We start from the raw sequence: 22,274 nt of genomic DNA, 5'->3' as shown, positions 1-22,274 counted from the left end.
AATCACATGTGTTTTGAACAATTGAGATTCGTTTATTAATATTGTGTTTTTCTTTCTGCAGAATGCAAAATCTCTTCGGTTACAAGGCCGAAGATCTACTTGAGCAATCACTGTTTGCCTGCCATCATGGCGGTGATTCGAACAGGCTAATGGCAACATTCAAAACCGGTAAGTGAAAGCGTTGTCAGTCATAATAACAGATTATTTAAGCATAAAATTATTTATAATGAAGATAAGTGCATATATACTATAGACCCCTTCTACCATATCTAAACTATTCTAGCATTATACTTGTACTATATATTTACTGATTAAAATAGACACGACACGTAGAGATTAGGTATCAAAATGTAAAAATATATTAAAGAGAGCACAAAAAAACCATATATGAATGAGAAGAGCGTTCGGTGTGTTGCGCATTACGAGGTGAAACAAATATTATACACAAGATAATTAGTCTTATCACTAAAGTTTGTTGTAAGCGCAAGTACTCATTTCGCATCTATTTACTTACATGTCATATGTGTACTGGTCTATGATATTTTGTGTATATTGTATACAATTTGAAAACACCTCAGAGCAGAGTTCATAAATATTCATCACAAAATTTTGTTATACTATACTATGACTCTCTGCCGTCGATTTATCAAATCATGCAGAATAGCGAATCGAAAAAACAACTGGTATAAATGCTAAACTGGTATAATCAAACTTATTGTCCAGAGTAGTGACGCATCAAAGTTGGCTTGATATAACTTTTCTATCTATCAAAATCCTGTACTAATAAGCGCTTTGGAATGTTACACTGTGCAACATAATTCTTCAGTATGTAATTGTATACAATTTCCACAAGCGCGTTGCGTTACAAAAGTAGGGAGCACAAGCTGTGACGACAGGCGAATGCACGCATTTAAAGTGCCACACAAAAGTTGAAAGTTGAACGTTTCACAAATGCTGCGCCAATGCACCCGGCATTCGCATCTTCTGCTGCACAAGCAATTTTGCTTTTTAGCGTTTTGCACACTTGCAAGCAGTGTGCTTTCGCTACAGCGAACAATACCTTTTGTGAGAAATTACAGTTCGAAAAACAGGAAATTACTGTAGAATATACCGACGATGAAACGATTTTATTATGAGAAATTTATACGCTTGAAAAATGATTTTCGAAAATTCGAAGTTAAAATAGTGATTTTCGTAAATACAAAAAGAGATAGAAATAGATTACTTTAGGACATACTTATGTTCAACCGAGATAATATCAAAGAGAAAGGTTTATAAGCTTTAAAAAGTGATTTTCGAAAATTCCAAAAAAGGGAAAAATAGGTTATTTGATGATATAGCTACGACGAAACGATTTTATTATGTGAGTTAAAGTCATATACGTTTAAAGTAGCGATTTTCGAAAATTCGAAATTAAAATAGTGAGATTCGTAAAGCCTAAAAAAAGTATAAAAATAAATTATTTTAAAATACACCTGTGATTAACCGATTTTAACAAGGAAATATTGAAGTAAAAGGTTTATAGGCTTTAAAAAGTGATTTTCGAAAATTAAAAAACAAAAAATTAAAATAAAATATGTTATTTGACGATAAACCTACGATTTTATTATGTGAGTTAAAGTTATATACTTTTAAAATTGTGATTTTAGAAAATTCATAATTAAAATAGTGATTTTCGAAAATTCCAAAACAGCGACACTAGGTTGTTTTGGGATGAACCTACAATGAAACGATTATATTATAGGAATAAAAGGTTTATATATTTAAAATAGCGATTTTCGAAAATTCGAAATTACAATATTGAATTTCGAAATTTCAGAATTAATTAATTATCAGATAAGTTTTTAAATTATTGCCGTAATTGACTTTAAAGTATGTACTTATGTTTTTTTTATTTTCGAACATTACGTTTACTAAATCATCGATATACTAGTCGAAAAGCACTAATTGCACACTGTATTAAAACAAGAAAAAAATATTAACGTTACTCTCGAAATTTTGCTGATTTGTCTGACACACCCGAAACTCATGCACGAATTTCAATTGTTGCCAACGCTGCTGCTACTGCTGCAACATTTTGCATTGACTCGTGCAACGCTTATCGTGGGCAACATTTCTCTCAAGTTTAGGGTTTGTCAGGAATTTATTGTTGCCCCACCGCACCGTAACCCCGCTACATTTGCACAATATGCAGCAGTCCTTACATATTGTATATTACAAACGGAAACCAGTATTTACGATGTGGCTGCTAGACTGCAAAAATCGTGTGGGGTGTGAGTTTGTTGAACTTGCGGCGTTTACGGCGAATGTCGTTTGGAAAGAATGTCTGCTTGCAGCGAAGTTGGCTCGACAATTTTACAGTCTTTATCAGCTTGCATTCATTTCACGTTGCATTTCATTGCATATTATTTCGTTTAGCTTCATTTTTTTCTTACTTTTTCTTTGAATTTGCCTTTACTTGCATGAAAGAGGATTTCTATCTGATTTGCCGTCAGTGTTTACCAAAAAGTCTTTGCCAGCACTTTCAACTTTATGTGGAGAGTTTCAACAAAGCTATATGCTTAAATGTGATAAATTACTTTATATTAGTTCCTATCTTGGCGATACCGTGCACTATGCTGAGTTGTCATGGCTTTCCTTTATTAACATAACTTTGATACTTTCTCCAGTTCATTGATAATAATGAAATGTTGCGCGTAACAAATGCTTTAGTTTTTGCACCAGTCTATCTTATCTAAGTTGAATAGTTATCTTAAGAACCAGTTCTACTTTTTCTAGTGTATATGTGTATTTATTCAAAATTGGTTATGAACAGTTCTCGATTCATACAATGTATTATTTATTTTTGTTAGATTTATGTATATTGTCTCCAAAGCCTAAGTTTTTTATTGACATATTCATAGATAAGATTTTTTTTGATAAAGAACGAAAAACTAGTGGCGTCATAGCAATTATCTTAGATTACTGAATAGTCCAAAAGAATTTTTTATAATCTTCGCATGTTTTAGCTGTTATTGTTGTTTGTAATATGGTTGACTAAGATATATGAACTTCATTGGCTTCAGCGGATTTTAGTTTTCTTCGCTTTCGGTTCATTTTTGAAACGCCATTGGCAAGATTATTGAACATTTTCGAAGTCATGTTCATAAACCCACGTTTCGTTACCACTAATGATGTGTTGTATGAATGTAGGATCCTCAGCTAAGTTGTCAACCATTTCCTTTCCGTCCTCTACTCGCGATTAAACCTCAATCTAGCATAAAAAATTATTGTACAAATGAATGAAAAAAAAAAAAAATTTATCCAGTCCGGGTCAAATTTGATCAGACCATTTCTTTTGCGTCCTCTACTCGAGATTAAAACTCACACGAACTTAAAAAGTGGTTGTACCAATTTATGAAAAAAAACGTATCCAGTCCGGGATTAGTCCGGGTCAAATTTGATCAGACCATTGCTTTGCGTCCTCTACTCGCGATCAAACCTCACACGAACATAAAAAACTTTGGTACCAATATAGAAAGAACAATTAATTTATTTAAATGCACAAGTCCGGGTCAAATTTGATCAGATATTAGTGCTTCTACGCAATTCCTGTTTGTTCCTGATAGCTTTATTTTCGCGACTTTCTGTCGAATAAGCGATATGCACATTAGAGATGGTCACCATTTAGACGCCATAGTTGCATGTGCCGACATTCAAACAATCACCACACGAACTTCGCAAATTACTTCACGCTTGATAACTGCCACAAGCCAACGGAAGCATAGCTTGCAACTGCTACAACGTAGACGGCAATGCTTTCCCACGACACTTTGCACTGGCAAATTATGCATGTAATAAAATTGGCGAACGAACGCCGAACCACTCCACAAATACCACCCCCACATACCAACCGAAAAACACCACTCATCGCAGACGCATTTAATGCGGCTGCCTCCTGCTGTTCCATACACTCGAGTTTAACTTAAGTGCATTAACATAAAATGGCAATAGTTTTCGCAATCCATTGCCGCCGACGCCTGTCTTCATTGACTCACAACGCTCCCGGCTGCTCCTGCCATTGTCGAGCTGCTGTCGTGGCATTGGCGCGCACGTTCCATGCCTTTGTTGGTGGTCGGCTGATGAGTGCAACGGCCGTTGTCTCGCTTTTTCGGCGATTGTGCACGGAAGAGGTGAGGAGGTGCAGCAGCTAAAAAGTGCAAGCGTTGACTCCAACTTTTTGGAACTTTTTTGCATGTGGCAAAATTATTTTACCGTGACTGCACAGAGACTATCACGAGTTGAAAGCAGCGACGGCACTTTCTGATTTCAGCCATTTAGAAGCTGGCTTGTGGTTGGATTTTAAGTTATTCATAACACTAAGCCATATTTTTCCGCAAATGGTAATGCATTCTTGACAACGGATTAGCAAAGTTCTCGCCTGATGACGGCGGATATGTTTGTGTTGGCACTTTATTTATGCAAATTAGTTTAGTAGCCACAAATAACGAGCTTTTAGCATAATAAAATTAGAGAACATAATCAGAGTAAACACCCTCAACATGTGTAGGTATGTGGAAAATGATATATAAAAGCTGTTAGATGGTGGGTTCGAATTTAAATTTTGGTTAGTTTTGCAAAAATGATGCAAACGGAAGTACTTACTAGTTTTAAATCGTCGCCGAGGTTTCTTAAGTCGTCAATAAACTCGTAGGCTTACCTTGCTTATTTGGTGACGATCGGCTTTAAAGAAGTTATTACCTGACATATGAATGACATACTATTACTTACTCGTAGTAAAAAAAAAACTTTCGTTAAAGATTGTTGACAAATACAAGAAGAGCTCGCAGAATTTCTGAAAGTCACTTAAGCAGCCTTATCGAAACGTTTAAAATCATCCCGTTGCAATCAAAAGCAAAGAAATATAATTGACTAAGGCTGATCACTTTGAAAGATCGCTTAGCATGGCAGAAATAGTGCTTGAACGCTACAAAAAAAGTAGTTTTTGCAACGGATTGTGACTGGTAATGAAAAATGGATCCATTACGAGAATCCTAAACGCAAAATATCATATGTGAAACTTGGCCAACCAAATCAGAATACCCATGATGCCAATATAATGTTCTGTTTTCAGAAGAGTGTGCTGTATTATGTGCTACTAAAGCCAGGAGAAACCATTATTGGGGAACGTTACCGCTTAAAACTCCTTAAATTGAAACGTGAATTTGCCGAAGGTCGCCCGAAATTTTCGAAATACACGAGACAATAACTTTGCATTACGATAATACTGTTTTTGTTATTGTTTTTGTAGTGGGTACCTAAACCCCGTTAAAATGGTAAGGTATAGATAAGTTGTCATTGAAGTCATCTAACGATAGGCCCAGCAAACGCGCTGTTTCGACGGGGTCGGACCATAAAAAGAGGGGTGTCCAATGTGTAGTTTTATCTGGGCATGCAAAGAGGTGGTTAGAGTTATGCGGGGACTTGTTCAATGTCGGGGTCGATTATGGCTCCACTGTGAATGGCGAATAGTGCATGTCCGAAGTTAGTTGTGTCGGAAGTCTGATCGGCGTATTGTCTTATGTCATCGATGTAGTTGAGGAAGGACCTCTTGATCCGGATCCGCTTCAAGCAGGTGACTGATGATGATGATGATTTCTACGAAACCCTCCTTATGTGGGAGTATGTGAGCCTCACTGTGCAGAGTTTCGATAGGAGGTATCCAGAGCATCCCGTTATAGTCCGAAGTGCATTGTTTTGACATGTCTGTAGCTTCCTCGTTTGCGTTTCACTGCATTTCGGCGACCATATTGAAACGGTGCAGTAAGGGACCGGACGACTATTGTCTTGTATGTTGTCGGCTAGTGACTTGAAGATTTTGTTGCGGCTCTGTACTCTGACTGTGTCAAAAGCTTTTGACAATTCCAACGCTACGATGATCGTCCTCTCGCAGGATAGTTTTTGGTTGAGGCCATAAACTATCTTGGCGTTTATGACATTAAGTGCTGTGGTCGTACTGTGGACTTTTCGGAAGCCATGCTAGTGGATCGCTAGACTCAGATAATATGTGAAGGTCGGGAGTAGCAATGCCTCATGTGGAAAACTGGGGAAAGTTATATGACTCCCCTTTGTTGGCGGATTGTCCTGGTTGTGGCACCACCCTTCCACTTTTCCGATTTGCACTCTCTCGACAACCGGTTCTGCGTTACCGAAATTGACCTGGATTTTATCCAGCCAAGGGCTGTTTTTTCGGAGAACTAACCTCGTTTGGATCTTCTTCTTCTCTTCTTAATTGGCGTAGACACCGCTTACGCGATCATAGCCGAGTTAACAACAGCGCGCCAGTCGTTTCTTCTTTTCGCTACGTGGCGCCAATTGGATATTCCAAGCGAAGCCAGGTCCTTCTCCACTTGGTCCTTATAACGGAGTGGAGGTCTTCCTCTTCCTCTGCTTCCCCCGGCGGGTACAATGCGTCGAATACTTTCAGAGCTGGAGTGTTTTCTCGTCCATTCCTGGACAACATGACCCTAGCCAGCGTAGCCGCTGTCTTTTAATTCGCTGAACTATGTCAATGTCGTCGTATATCTCGTACAGCTCATCGTTCCATCGAATGCGATATTCGCCGTATGGACAACGCGCAAAGGACCATAAATCTTTCGCAGAACTTTTCTCTCGAAAACTCGCAACGTCGACTCATCAGTTGTTGACAACGTCCAAGCCTCTGCGCTATATAGCAGGACGGGAATTATGAGCGACTTATAGAAGTTTAGCTTTTGTTCGTCGAGAGAGGACTTTACTTTTCAATTGCCTACTCAGTCCGAAGTAGCACCTGTTGGCAAGAGTTATCCTGCGTTGGATTTCTAGGCTGACATTGTTGGTGGTGTTTACGCTGGTTCCAAGATAGACGAAATTATCTACGACTTCGTAAGTTATGACTGTCAACAGTGACGTGAGAGCCAAGTCGCGAGTGCGACGACTGTTTGTTTGATGACAGGAGATATTTCGTTTTGCCCTCGTTCACTACCAGACCCATTTTCTGTGCTTCCTTGTCCAGCCTGGAGAAAGCAGAACTAACGGCGCGGATGTTGAGGCCGATGATATCAATATCGTCGGCGTACGCCAGCAGCTGTGATGTTTGGATCGGTAAGCTTTAAATCTTGATAATACTCGGCAACCTCTGGTAAATCCTACTTAGAAACAGCGACTGGAAAGTTTTGCATTATCAGCTTTATGGCCGAGACCCTGCCACTTTTGATTACGATTTGTTTCGATCGATGCAGAAGGCTCTCACTATAATAATTCACTTCCGAACAGTGTATCAAAAATTAGCTTGATTCCTTCTTGACCGCCAAATCGGCGCAGTTCTTTTGCAATGGAATCCACAAATTGCCAGAAAACTCGTTACATTAGCTGTCTTCGGTTCATCAAGCGTTAGAGAGTAGCGAATCGAACAAGTCATGCCTTGCGTTTTCTATAGAAAAAATATAAATTTTTTCTGTTTTCAAGTTTTTATTTGTATTTTCGTTTTTGAGAGGAAGTTTAGTCATTTGCAATGGTAAAACTACTGTGAAATTAGTAAAACAAAACCTGGAAGCATTGAAGAAAGCGGTTATACCGTTTTGGCGAGAAGTCTGCATACTTTCTTGTGTCAAGTTCAAATCGTTAACTTTGATATTGCTTTCACAGCGAGCAGATAATTTTCATATCGAAGACTGTTTTTATAAAATTTTTTAAGACCTTTTAGATATAAAAAGATACTTCGTTAGTAGTCATCATACCAGTAGTTATATGAAACCTGTCTTTTATTTCAAAATTATTCCTTGAACATCCTTTACTTACATTTAAAATTGCTATAAACGGATACTCAGAAGTTCCTTCACTTAAATGGAGAACCTCAACAACTCACCAACTCCAAACACCTGTAGACAAATATTAATACATCTGCATCGCGAGTATAAATGTTCCTGGAACCTTTATAAATATGTATGTATACAGTTATGTAAACGTGTTTGAAATGTGTTTATTAAAAGTTCCTTACAATCTTCCTGTCTACATCAGAAGAGTTGGCTAGTCGAAGCATACTTTTGTTTCAACTCATAAACAACAACAACACTTGTTCTTATGCGTTTATGCGAGAATTAGTATATTTCATTAAGTCCATAAAATTGAAGTGCACATACATACATACATACAGAAAGGTACACACAGGATTGCTCTTTGCCATTCACTCTATACAAATAAATAAACTTTAATGCGAAATTCTCATGACTTGCTTTGGGAGTTCGCTGTCTGGCAGTGTTGGAAAATGGACGTGAGTTTGAATTATAAGTAGTAGAGTTTGTGGAAATGCCGCTGTACTGAGCTATACATACACACATACATAAGTGCAATACACTTCTGTTTCGTATCTCGTTTACGGCTTTATTTGCAAAATGCAACTTTGTGAGAGATGGCATCGCTGGCAAAGCTGCTGAATTAAACGAAAGGAAGTAAGGTTGTTTCCCCAGCAGGAAATGTAATAAATTGACATTGATAGGGTAATTAATTGCTTAATTCGTACTTACTTCCTTGCTGGGTATAGCGAGTACTAGAGTATGCTAATGTATGCATGTTTATAAATTAGATAGTGCCGATAGGTTTATTATACATAATGCAACTTTTTTATAGTATATACATATGTAATGCAAATGCACCCGTTACTAAAGTAAGGACTAGAAAAAGACAGCAGAGAACGGTTTATATAGTGATAGGATGGGCTTCGAGAACCGCGCCGTTAGTTCTGCTTTCTCCGGACTGGATAAAGAAGTAAAGCAAATGGGTCTGGTAGTGAACGTCGGCAAGACCCTGTCTTCAAACAAACAGTCGTCAGTATTCAACCAGTCACCAACAATAATGACAGCCTAGAAATTCAACGCAGAATAACTCTTGTCACAGGTGTTACTTCGGACTGAGTAAGCAATTTTACTTCTCAGTCCTCTCAAGTCACTCATCATCCCGGTCCTTCTATATGGTGCAGATGACAATATCTGATGAGTTGGCGTTACGAGTTTTCGAGAGAAAGTTTTTGCGGATAATTTATGGTCCTTTGCGCATTGGCAATGGCGAATATCGCTGTCGAATTAAAAGACAGTGAATGAAATCACTCCAGATCTAAGAGAATTTGACGCAGTTCGGTTATAACCAAGTAAGATGTGTTAACGCCAATAAAGAAGAAGAAGTCATACATTTAAGGGGGTATTCCGGTCTAGATGCAGGTAATTTTTAAAGTGTCGTAAAAAAAGGCAATTAATATTTTTACTATCCATTTTTTTATTAGTTATTTGTTAATTTTAGAAGAGTACAGAAAAAAATTAAAAACTAAAAAAAGTAAAGAATTCCAAAAATTATGAGCTGACGAAGTGGGGGGTCTCTTAAAATTTCCACGTGACCATATCCATGATTTCAACCCTCCTAGTTATCTGAAACCAAAAAAAAAATATTATTAATCTACAATAATGTCGGAATGGCCGGAACTACGAAAAAGTGGGAAAAAATTGTTTTCACAAAACGGCGACTGCCTGAAAAAAAAAGTTTTTTTGGATCACTTTTTCTGACTATTTCGAATTTTTTAATAATAATAAAAATAAAAATTTGGGGAAGGGGCTAGTTCCAACCATAGACAAGCCTATAAAGAAGACTCTATAAAAATTTCAAAGTAAATCGATCCAGTAGAACCTGAGGAATCGTGGGTATCGCTCTGAAAAAGTCAGTTTTGAGAAAAACGCGTTTAAAGTTTAGGAGACAATTCTAGTGAACACGGACGCCACGTCACAAAATCGGCTGTATCTCCGAAAATAAGTCGAATTTTGAAAAATCCTTCCAGGGTCATATTTTTGAAAGTCTAAACTTTCAAGATATGCAAAAAAAAATCGATTTTTTCAAAATCCTAGACAAGAATATCTACTTAATGCTAATATAACAGGGTTTTCATTTTCTATGAATGATGGACGACCTTGCAGTCCCGTCTAACGTTAACCTTGCCTACGCATAATCTAAAATATCTTTTACAGGTGTATTTTTATAGCTAAAAAAGGTATATTTTGTAAGGATATTTACATTGATTTTGATCGGTCAGTTTATCTGACAGCTATGTGCTAAAGTGATTCAATCGGAGCAATATGTTTAGAGATTGTAGCGCTGCCTTGCACAATAATCAAATAAATCAAAAACCGAGGGATTTATTCGCATCTATGCAGACGGATAGACAGTTATAACTATGATCGGGTCTTCGATGTTTCCTTCTGCGTGTTACAAATTTCAAGGCAAACTTGATGTACCCTGTTCAGAGTATGAAAGAGAGCTCAACAAAATAGTCCACAAAAAAAAAAACAAAATTTCTAATAAAAATATTCTTAATTCCTAAAATGTAATAATATAACACAAAATCCAATTTTATTATCTACTGGGTTATTTTGCGCTTAATTAATGGCTTTTCCTGTATCCTTTGTGCCGTGGTTTGTTTGTTTGCTGCTGAGGAGTTCTAACAGGTAGCAAATAAACAAGGAAGGATGCAGCTAGTTTACCTTTAGAAAGTACGAAAAACTGCATCCGTTATTTATTTTGATTATTTGTTGCTTTGTGCCAAGTGTATTTCACTTCGCCTGCAAGACACTGCGATGACTTATGATGATGAATGAAAGTTACGTGTTTTGCTCACATATTGAATTAGTCGGTAGTAAAGTCTTAAGCTAAATGCACTCTCATTTATGAGATAAATAATACAGTTGCTGGCTATAAATCTAATTATATTAAAATAAATATGAATAATAGTATGTTGAGTTTAATAAAGTGTGAGGCATTATGGCATTTGCTTCAAGAACGAAGCAGTTCGTTGAAAGCTTTGTAAAAGAGTGATTTGCCTCGTGACATTTTAAACAACGAAGCGGCAGAAAATACTGATTTAAATTGTTAAAAAATCAAGGAATACATATATGCTATTTTTACTAGCCGCCTTGTTCTAAATTCGTAATAAGGCAGCGAAGACGGCGCTAATCTAAAAAATTAATACATATATGCTATTTGCTTATTTTGAACATATACTAGCCGTCTTCAGCACAAATTATTGTCTTAAACGAAGATAGATTTTTATTGGGTTTAATATAAATTTTAATTTTTTATATTTTTAATATAATATTTAATTTTTTTATGAATAAAGCAAATCCATGAATACTATTCTAAATTAAGGGCATTAAGGGCATATTATTTGGTGTAGAAAGAAGCATTGCTCCAATAAAGAGAGCAGCAGGACATTTGCACTGTCGTCGGAGGAGCTCCAAGTTTCATCGTAGCGGATATAAATTGTAACAAAAAAGTACCCGGAAATTGTAAACAAAACGGAAAATATTTAATTATTCATCAATGCTTATTTTGTCACCTAATCCCAACAGATGCAATACACTTATGCCAACGATTTTTACAGTCCTCGAAACACTTTTCATAAGCACTTTTTGGGTTGGTCCTCAGCTCTTACAGCAAATTTGGTTTTATCTCTGCGATCGACTGAGTTTGAGGAACAAAAAAAATCACACGGAGTCAAATCTGGTGATTACGGTGGTTGATCGATGGTTTTCATTGCATTTTTAGTCTTAAATTCGGTTACAATCGTGGCTCGTTGCGAGGGTGCATTATCTTCGCGTAAAATCCATGCATTGTTCTCCCACAATTCCGGCTGTTTTCGATGGGTGTTCTCATGGAAACGCTTCAATACGATCAAATAGAACGCCTTATTGACCGTCTGTCCCTCCAGAACAAATGCATGATTCACCATAACATGAATATCAACAAAAAAAAAACAATAAGTTCGACGTCTAACCTTGATTTTTGAGCGGCTTTAGCGTAGGTTTTGTGGTTTCGGCACATTTTTTTCCTCCATTCCTATGATTGTTGACTTGGTTGCATGTTAATCTCTTAAACCCATGTCTTATCGGCAGTTGCTCTCCATGGATGTGCGATCGAAATTTGCATCATCAAGCTTGTCCAAAGGGAGCTGTTTACGGCATTCTTTTTTTGAAAAAAATTCAGCTTTATCGAGACGAGTCGAGCAAGAACGCGTTTTAAACAGAAAATATCCAACAGAGATGTCGAGCTCTCTGCCATCTCTCGCACACTTGCCTGAAGATCTTTAAGCACCATATCCCTCACTTTTTAATATTGTTTCATCAGTTGAAGAGTTCGAAGGTCGTCCAGAGCGAGGTATGTCTTCAACGACCTCTCGACCGTCTTTGAAGCCTTTGTGCCACTCATAGGCTTGTGTTTTTGTTAAAACTGGAACAGCGTAAGTCTTTTCCAACATTCGCAACGATTCCACACACGAAATTTAGTTAAATATACAAAATTTTAGACAAATACTTGTTCGATATTTTTATCCATTGTAAAAATCGCAACGCATTACTGAGATGTACCGACTTAAGCCGCTGCTTTAAACAAACTACTCGACAGATCGCGATAGTAATTAAGGACAGTCCACCAACTTAGCAAAATAGATTTTTTTGAAATATCATTTACCCGAAGAATTAATTAGAATTTCTTAGATTTATTTTGTCACAATGTTTTATGTTTTGCTGCAAGTACTATCAAGCAGTTTGAACAGCTGATATACCATAGTTTTCTTTAACGCTTGGTGAATCGAAGACAGCTATTTATGATGTACATCAGCTGCTCCCTAGCTCTATTCATGTTCTACTTACGTCAAACAAACTATATATTAGAAATTCACTTTTGTATTATCTTGTATTCCATTCTTTCCGAATTTTTATTCAATCTACACACACTGCACTTGAAGCTTGATATCTTAAATACCTAAAAAAAGAAACGTTTTTGCAATTAATAGATATCGAAAATGCCTTAAAAATTAAATTTTTCGCGCACATTGCCAATAAGCTTGATTCTATCAAATATGTATACATACCTAAATACTTTAAGTACACATCGATATATGTATTTATTTGCTTGTATCTCTATTGAGTTAGCTTCCCGGCTATGCTAGCCAATTGACAGCACGTAGCTGCCGTGACATATGCTTCTCACACACATACATACAAATGTACCGATGCGACATGCAAGCAGCATTACAATTAGCAGCCACACGCCGCTAACAGCAGCTTTCAGCACTTGCCACATGCTGTTGTGTGCGCATATAAGCGCGGCGTTGCAGCACCTACAACCTCCACTTGCGTTTCTTTGCTGCGCGCGCTTATCTTCCCGCTGCAGTCGTCTTCTACACCGTTGTTGTGATCCTTTTCGCAACTTCACTGCAGCGCATTTGTCTGCCAATTGCTGCTCATTGTCACGTTACACAATTGTTGAAATGACTTGTCCATTGCATTACGTTGCCAGTTAACTGCAATTTTTGCGTTAATAAATGAGTCGAACATTGCCATGCCAATGCGAATGGGGATTCACAATCACAATGTCTTTCTATAGAAATTGCTAAATGTGCTGCAACTCAATTGCTGTAAGTCAATAATATACGACACATTTAGGAAAGTGAATTACATTAAATTTTATTGCCATTTCAATGTCTTCTCATCTTTACTTATTTTTTCTTGCACTGCTTGCTTTTGGCCAGCACGTATTGACTTGTCTCTGTGCGCCATGAAATTTTATCTTTTAATTCTGTACATTAATTCTCTTCGAGCGTACGATTTTAAATATTTTGTGATTTTTTGAATTTGCTTTAATTATTTTTATACATTTTCTTTTTAATTTTTTTAATTATTTTTTTAATTTTTTTAATTTTTTAATATGCTTAATATTTTTAAATTTAAAAATAGCTTGTATTATCTGCAAAAACTTTTTGGTCTTAGTAACTCAAATTTAAACCGGTTGCTTAATAAATATGTAAGCTCTGCCGAATTTGCTTGCATTCAAATTTCGTTGTTGGCTATGTGTCTTCACCTTGAGGAAGTGGGCAGGCAATGTTAGTTATTTGATGTATAATCAGCAATTAATTTGAAAGCCATGAAATGAAACGTTTTGTGTGTCAATTGAGCTGTTCCATTGCTGCTTTTGATCACGTTCGAACTTAGCGCATATATACAGTTATAACGAGTACGGCGGTTCAGCTTAACCCCCTCTACATGTAACGTATTAAATATCATTTTAAATACTTAAAATATTTCAAATTGTCAGTAAATTTTTGTTTTGCGTTGGCGGTGAGAAAATTGATAAATTTTCAATATCAGTTATTATCAGGTTGCCGTTAGAAGCGCAGTGCTGCGCTAAGTATGTGCTAAGTATGATTGATTGTGATTTCCGATATAGTACGGAATCAAAAATATTTCATTTGACGCAGAAAAAGCTGTTTCGACAAGGCAACAGTTTATCGAGTTAAGCGGTATCTTGATTCGCTGAACTATGTCAATATCGCCGTATCTCGTTTAGCTCATTGTTCCATCGACTGCGGTACTCGCCGTTGCCAATGCGGAAAGGATCATAAATCTTCCGCATAAATTTCTCTCGAACACTCCTAAGGCCGACTCATCTTCTTCTTTACTGGGGTGGAAACCGCTTACGCGGTTATAGCCGAGTTAACAACAGCGCGCCAGTCCTTTTTAGTTTTTGCAAAGTGGCGCCAATTGGAGATTTCAAGCGAAGCCAGGCCCTTCTCTACCTGGTCTTTCCAACGAAGTGGAGGTCTTCCACCGGCTGATGTGGCCACTGTCTTTTAATTCGCTGAACTGTGTCAGTGTCGTCATAATTTTCATACAGCTCATTGTTCCATCGAATACGATATTTGCTGTGGTCAACGCGCAAAGGACCGTAAGTCTTTTGCAGTACTTCGAAAACTCGTAAAGTAAACTCATCAGATAATGTCGTTATCCATGCTCCCGCCCCATATAGCAGGACGCGAATGACTTGTTGAGTTTGGTCTTTGTTCGTCGGGAGAGGACTTTACTTTTCAATTGCCTACTAAGTCCAAAGTAGCACCAGTTGGCAAGTGGTTGGTAATTCTGCGTTGGATTTCAAGGCTGAACTAACTTTTTTAGTGATCATAAAAATATGCTCGTCAGTTTTTAAGATATCCGAAAGAAATTTAATACCTAAGTGCAATTTGATACTCTATTGATCATTTGTCGCAATCTGTCAGATCGTAAACCTATTTCAAATACCACTCTTACAACCGATTAGTGAGATTTTTTAAACTTCACCTTAAAAATCGCTGGCTCAAAACCGGTTTTAGACCCATGACGTCTTCTAGAACGAAGTTTCAACCTAAAATCTCATCATTCTCCCAATATGCTTGATCACTAAGTTCTGAATTCTGTTTGATTTTGTGTTCAATGATAATCTTAGCTCGAAACATCTGGCAACTGGAACTTAAAACTAATTTGAAAGGAAGGGCTGTAAACTTCACATCCGTCCATGCCATTCAACTTCAGCGTGAATAGTTTCGATGATATTACATTCAAAAGAATACCAAATTTTGACTCGGACTGACCAAACAAAAATTGCTACTCGCTTTCAAAATAAGCCCAAGAAGATTAAGTGTGAATTGCATTTTCCAAAAAACATATTACAAGCCTGAGCTGCGATCGATTTCAGAGGTTTTTTCGTTTTCGGCTTATTTGTTGGTTTGTTTTGACGTCATATTCATAAACCCAGGTCTCGTCACTAGTAATGATTTGTTTCATGAAAGTAAGGTCCTCAGCTGCGTTGTCAAGCTCTCTTTTGCGGCCTCTTCTTGATAAACCCAGGAATTTTGTTTCGATTCGGTTTGGTTGCGCAGTTTAAATGGACCAGTCTGGGTCAAATTTGCACAACCAAATGCGTTTTAAAAAGCAATGTTAAATTTTTATATTCTTTTTTTAACAAAAATATTAATTTCCGTTGCATACTTTCCCGCGCTTACTCCTTACAGAAGAACCCTTAAGTACAAATATTTTTCACATATTTCGCAAAACTTTTGTTTATTGAAAAATATATTTTAAACACTCATTTTATTAAAGCTGGACGCTGTAGTACGAAGTCACACACACAATTTGAAATTTGCAACGCCCGAAAGTATGCAATAAGCAACTGATTTCCATAAAATACTACCAAAAGCGCGCACCTCACCGCATTTTCGCATTTCTTGTAACACAAGCGAAGACACAAACTGTCAATCGGCGAAGTGGAAAATCTTTTCATTAAATTTCAAAGGACGAAGTGATAGAAATAAATGGCAGTGTTGTTCTAAAGCAGCAGAAGAAAGGAAAATGTAATTTTTACAAAATTGCATGCAATGCAGACGCATAACGGTGAATGTGTTTGTTGTTGCTGTTGTTGTTGCCAGCCCATGCATATGCAAATCTGATTGCACAAAGCTTTTAATTTTTTCGATTTGCTCCTTAATTTTCTGTTTTCATCATTTTCGCACAGCGCTCTCACCCGCTCACGCTTGGTTTTCGCTGCGAGAAAGTTAGTGAAATATTTGGGAGTACGTGTGTATGTACATATGTATGTGTTTGACAACTGATTTCGTACCTTAACTTTGCTTTCCTTAGACCTTTTGTTTGCGCTTCGCTCGTTTGCCTGCTCGGTTTAGCAGTTTAATTTGAGCCATCGCCTATAAACACCAATATACACACACGCACACACATACATGCATACATACTGTGTACTTATATTGATATAAACAAGCTGAGGTGAGCAAAATATTCGCCGCTGCGGAAGCGAAAGGTCGAATCGTAGAATAGCGTTATAGTTGACGGAAAAGAAAAGTACAAAATTGCCAAATAGTGATTGGAGCGGCAGGAGCCAGCGAATGTATTCGAATATGTGTAAAGAATGACTGAAGTTAATGTAGCATGGCAAAGTAGTTTTGCACTATTGCATGGAATAATAGGAATATAATATGTTGAATCTGTATGTATGTACATCATATGTACATATGTATAAAAAATTATATAAAAAAAACAGGAATTCTCAGAATTCGAATTTTCTAACATGCATAGATATACTTATGTAATGCAATTTGACCGGAACAATTGACAAAAAAAAAATTTTTTTTGGGTTTGCAAAATTTACTCGAACTTGCTGAATGCAGTTTGCCTTTTATATTTCGTGATTTGGCAACCCCAGCGACATTTTTGGTGGCACGCATACTTAGAACATTTTGACATACAGACTTTGTGCGGAAACTGAATGGACTGAGTCGATTTAAAAAAATTGATTGAACTAATCGCTACAATTTTTTTTAGAAACTTTCAAAATAGGCTCCTTCTGCGTCGATGCAGCGCTGCCAGTGCGATTTACAAGCATTCAAGACGTCGCGGAAAGCATTCTCCGGAATAGCCTTGAGAGCCAAGGTGCATGCTGCTTGAATCCCCTCTTAACGGCCTTTTCAGGCAAAGAAACAAAAAAACCGAGGGGTCAGATCTGTGGTGTAGGGCGTTTGCGGAAGTGTTGGGATGCCGGCCTTTGTTAGGTGACTGTTCACAAGAATGGCGGTGTGTGCCGGGGCGTTGTCGTGATGCAACTTTCAATCGGCTGCGATGTCTTGTCGGACCCGATTGACCTTTCGTTTGAGTCTCTTGAGGACTTCCACGTAAAATTTAGCGTTGACGCTTTGTACAGGAGGAACAAATTCATCGTGGTCACTGCCTTTGATGTCAAAAAAGACAAGAGCATCATTTTCACTTTGGATTTGTTCATTCTTCCGGTCTTCATGAGCGACCTCTTTCCGGCCCAGCAAAAAGGCCTGGTGCCACCGAAACACACCACTACTTGCTAAAGCTGGGTAAGCCTGCTTGATCATATCAAACGTCTCTGTCGCAGATTTACCGAGTTTCACACAGTATTTAATTGCGTACGAGACAACTAACCAGCCGCCCGTTCGTTAGTTAGGAACGCTCTCTACCGAACCCAGTTGGTGCGCGCACGCTCCGAAGTACAGTTGCGGTGTAAGAAAATCAGTCCTTTTACTTTCCGGAAAAACCCTGAGCACGATTTTTGTTGTTTATTCTTTTTCTTTACTGGCGTAGACACCGCTTACACGGTTATAGTCGAGCTATCAACAGCGAGTCAGTCCTTTCTTCTTTTTGCAATGTGGCACCAATTGGAGATTCCAAGCGAAACCAAGTCCTTCCTCACCTGGTCTTTCCAGCGTAGTGGAGCTCTTCGCCCTTCTCACTTCCCCCGGCGGGTACTGCGTCGAATACTTTAAGAGCTGGAGTGTTTAGGTACTGCGGAAGGTTTATGGTCCTTTTGCGCATTGGCCACGGCGAATACCGCAGTTGAGGAAACGATGAGCTGAAGGAGATATACGATGACATTCACATAGTTCAGCGAATTAAGATAAAGCAGCTACGCTGGCTAGGTTATGTCGGCCAAATGGATGAAAACATTCCAGTTCTGAGAGTATTCGACGCAGTTCCAGCCGGGGGAAACAAATGAAAGAGGAAGACCTTCATTTCGTTGGAAAGACGAGTTGGACAAGGGCCTGGCTACATTTGGAATCTCCAAGTGGCGCCAAACAGCGAAAAGGAAGACCGACGGGCACGCTGTTGTAAACTCGGCTATAACCGCGTAAGCGGTGTCTACGCCAATAAAGGAGAAGAACCGTACCTAAACAACCGCATCTATAACAAATCTTTGATTCAACGAAGTCCTGTGCCTTTAAAGCGTAAATTGATCAGCTCCTACAACCAAAACAAAATAATTTTTCATATAATATTAACTTATCCGGACCAACTATTAACGAAATCGTTTTAGTCTGCAGTTCATCGAGATGCCTTTCCAAAATCGTTTGCGAAATTTGTGAAGACAGCAGCCAAAAAGCACAAAAAAATGCATAAGCATTCGCATTTTCACCGATTTTCATACTGATTTTCGCACATCAATGAGTGCATTCACCCAGGACACGCTACAGCTTTGTCTACACTAACTATTTTCTTTTTTTTTACTTGCTTCCTTTCTTCCTTCCATACATCTCTCTTGCCCTCTCACAGCAGGCACTATACCGTTACCCAGTCCATATTCCACATGGCAGCTCTGTTTGTGCGGTTTGGCTGCGTGGCTTATTTTATGGTCGTGTGTTGGCTTAAAAGGAAATGCATGTCTGCTGCGTGAGTTGCCTGTCTGTCTGCATGTAGCACGAGCTCCAGCTATGCCCGTTTGTTGCTTCCGCTGGTGTGGCTTCCTGGCTCCCGGTCTAACTGGCTAGCTGCCTGTCAGTTGCTCGCGCCACCTGCTGGGTCCTACTTTGGTGAGGTTTAGAGCTACATTTCTACTGTTTCGTAGTTCTTGTTTTTGCTTGTTTTATATGAAGTGACAGCTTACGATATCTGCAAATGAAATTGCGCTCGCGTTGCTGCTGAAATTGACATGAAACATTTAAGCAACGATTTTGATGCAACACTTTTGCTGCTCTCGTTACTCCATTTTACGCCGTCTTCATCGTTTTTTCCACCATATTCTTATTGCATATCGTTTAGACGCATCATAAATTTCGTCGCTATGTGAATACTCATTTCATTTATGCTACTCTCTCTGCCGCTGCATTTGATATGCTACTCCTTTCGGAATTCGGTTGTCAATAAGAGCGTTGCGTCAATGCAATTTTTCGTTTCATTTCAAGTGAAATTTTATACTGCTGCCGACAGTTGAATGACAGCTAAATGACAAGCTCTCCAGTTTAGCAAATACCGTTGACAGCTCGGAGGCTGTGTGAGAGTGCGAAGTTAATTATCTATGGTTTTGCATTCATTTGTCGCTCAAACTATTCAAGCTTTCTCCAGAGAGGTATAAAGTGCGACTTTAGTTAATATTTATTATCATCTGAATAGGATATATTAAGTTTACCACGATGTTTGCAAGACCCAGAACATACAGAAGAACGTCGGAGTCCCTATAAAATATATGTATATATTGTGTGTATGTATGTATAGCTGAGTCTCTTTAGCCTTGTCCGTCTGTATATATGCGCACTAGTCGCTCAGTTTACGAAATATCGATTCACACACATCCTTTCCTCCCCAAGAAGCTGCTCAATTGTCGGAATCGTCGATATCGGACCACTATAGCATGTAGTAGCTACTGGTCTATCACACTCCAGTTCTTATATGAAAACTTTTTTACTTGAGAAGATATATTCACTAAATTTACACGGATTGTCAAAAGCAACTTTGAGGAAGTTTTCCAGCTTAAATCACTACATAATATAGCTGCCATACAGACTGTTCGGTTACACTCAAGTTCTGGTACGGAAACATATTTTACTTGTAAAGTCTATTAGTAGGTCATTTGAAAAGTCCCCGGCCTACCATAGGAACACACAAAGTTCGTTTTTTTGTTCAACATAGTTCCCTTCAAGGGTGCTGCGACCCTCCGTTATTTCGATACCAGTTTTGTAGTAGAATTTGTCCCTTGCTTCAAAATAGACTTAACCTGCGCCGATCAACTCTTCATTCGACGAAAATATCTTCCCAGCGAGCATACTTTTGAGATCTGATAGCAGGAAATAGTCGCTGAGGGCCAGATTTAAAGAATACTTTGGATTCGCAAACAATTCGAAGCCCAATTCATGGACTTTTGCCATCGTTTTCATTGACTTGTGACACCTTTCACAAGTCTTGGTGAAACAGCACTTCCTTTTTCTTCAAATGCGGTCGTCTTTCGGTGATTTTGTCCTTCAAACTGTCCAATAACCCTATATAATAGTCGTTGTTGATGGTCCTTCCATTTTCGGGGTAGTCAATAAAGCCATGCGCATGCCAAAATATAGACGCCATAACCTTATCAGTGGACTGTTGCGTTTTTCAACGCTTTGGAGCGTGTTCATCGTGTGCAGTCTCCGATGATTGTCGGTCTTCTGAGTAAATGGATGTAGCCATCTCCAAACTGCTGCTTCGAATCATCAACTCGTCGCACAGAGCTTTCTGCTACCCAAATACTCGTGAATGATATGATGAACACGTTCAGTTGATATCCTTAGAGTGCCTGCTATCTTGAACAATTTTACTTGACGGTCATTCTAAATAATTTTGTGGATTTTTTTGATGTTTTCTTCCGTAACAACCTCTTTTGGGCGTCCATTGCGTTGTAACATCTTCGGTGTTCATTGCACCATGTCTAAACTTAGCATATAAATACTGTTGGTTGATTTTCGTGAGGGAGAGTTTGGAAACTCGTCATCAAGCCAAAGCGAAAATCCTTTTTATCCACATTTTTCACAATAACAAAATTTGCTTCACTCAATGTGATATAGTTCCCAAACTAGTGCTCCACGCACCTTTTGAAGGTTGGGGCTATCTAATCATATTGATATAATTCTAGTAGCGCCATCTATGCGCCATCCAGGTGTCTTTTCAACTGACCTGTTATAGCTTCGGTGAAAACCAATTTTACGTTTTTTCTTGTTTTTGAAGTAAATTTGTAATGCAGCGATGTTGACAGTTCAGCCATTAAACTCTTTAATGTCTTTTTAACTATATTCTCTATTATATTTATTTATTTAATAATTAATTGCCGCTTACGTTTATAGTTACTACATTCTGGTTCTTTTTTGACTGCACTAAAATTCTTAATTAATATTTCCCTTCAGCGTGCTTTATTTATCGCTTCCACAACCAAGTTTTGCCTAATGCCAATATACCATGCCATGTTGTACTTGTTAGTCCTACTCGTTCTCCTTCTTCTCCACTTTCTTATCTTCCTGTTACTTCTTCTCCTTTTACTCTTCCTCCTTTTTCTCTCCCTTGAATTCTCTAACGCCAAGCCAATGCCATCATGCTTCCGAGTAATGTGCGTGCTGTGCGGTTTGAGTGCTCGAACTGCCCACGACACAATTAAGTGCCTCTAAATAATCGATATTACTGCTCCCGGGCTGAGGTCATGATTATTTATTTTATTGCAAAGATTAAAGTTGATTATTGTAGTTCGTGGCCTTAGAGCTTAGAATAAAGTTCTTAAATATGAGCAGGGAGTAACCTTTTGAATTAAAGTTAACTTTTGAGGGAACATTTTATTTACATTCTACATTTTTGTACAAAGTGAATTCCGCCGCGCGAGCTCATTTTTGGCCAAAAACAACGAAGAGTTGATGATTCGGAGCTGTGTTTGGTGATGTTCAAGAATAAACTCTAGTTTTTGCTTCGATATGTGACAATGGATGAAACATTTATAATAAAATTTCGAATTTGAACTCAGGAAATATCTATATCAGGAAGTCTGGATTTTTCGAACTAAGAATTATAACTATAAGAACTAAATCTTTGCAAAGAATAGGGAAGATTTCTAAGTGTGTCGGAATCCGAACAATCGGTTAGAATGTGTAC

The 22,274-nt window shown here is 38.0% G+C and overlaps 1 protein-coding gene across 1 annotated transcript in view; it reads left to right on the top strand.

The window, feature by feature from the left end:
- Positions 1 to 22,274, top strand: part of LOC120770503 (protein similar-like) — a 66,071-nt gene that overhangs the window by 26,441 nt on the left and 17,356 nt on the right. Inside the window, exon 6 of the mRNA XM_040098030.1 lies at positions 62 to 168. Coding sequence (XP_039953964.1) covers positions 62 to 168 — 107 coding nt within the window. The remainder of the gene's footprint in view (positions 1 to 61; positions 169 to 22,274) is intronic.

This window comes from Bactrocera tryoni, chromosome 1, assembly GCF_016617805.1.
Source record: "Bactrocera tryoni isolate S06 chromosome 1, CSIRO_BtryS06_freeze2, whole genome shotgun sequence".
Classification (NCBI taxonomy): Eukaryota; Metazoa; Arthropoda; class Insecta; order Diptera; family Tephritidae; genus Bactrocera; species Bactrocera tryoni.
The sequence above is the reverse complement of the archived record's forward strand: the minus strand, read 5'-3'. Positions and strand labels throughout refer to the sequence as shown.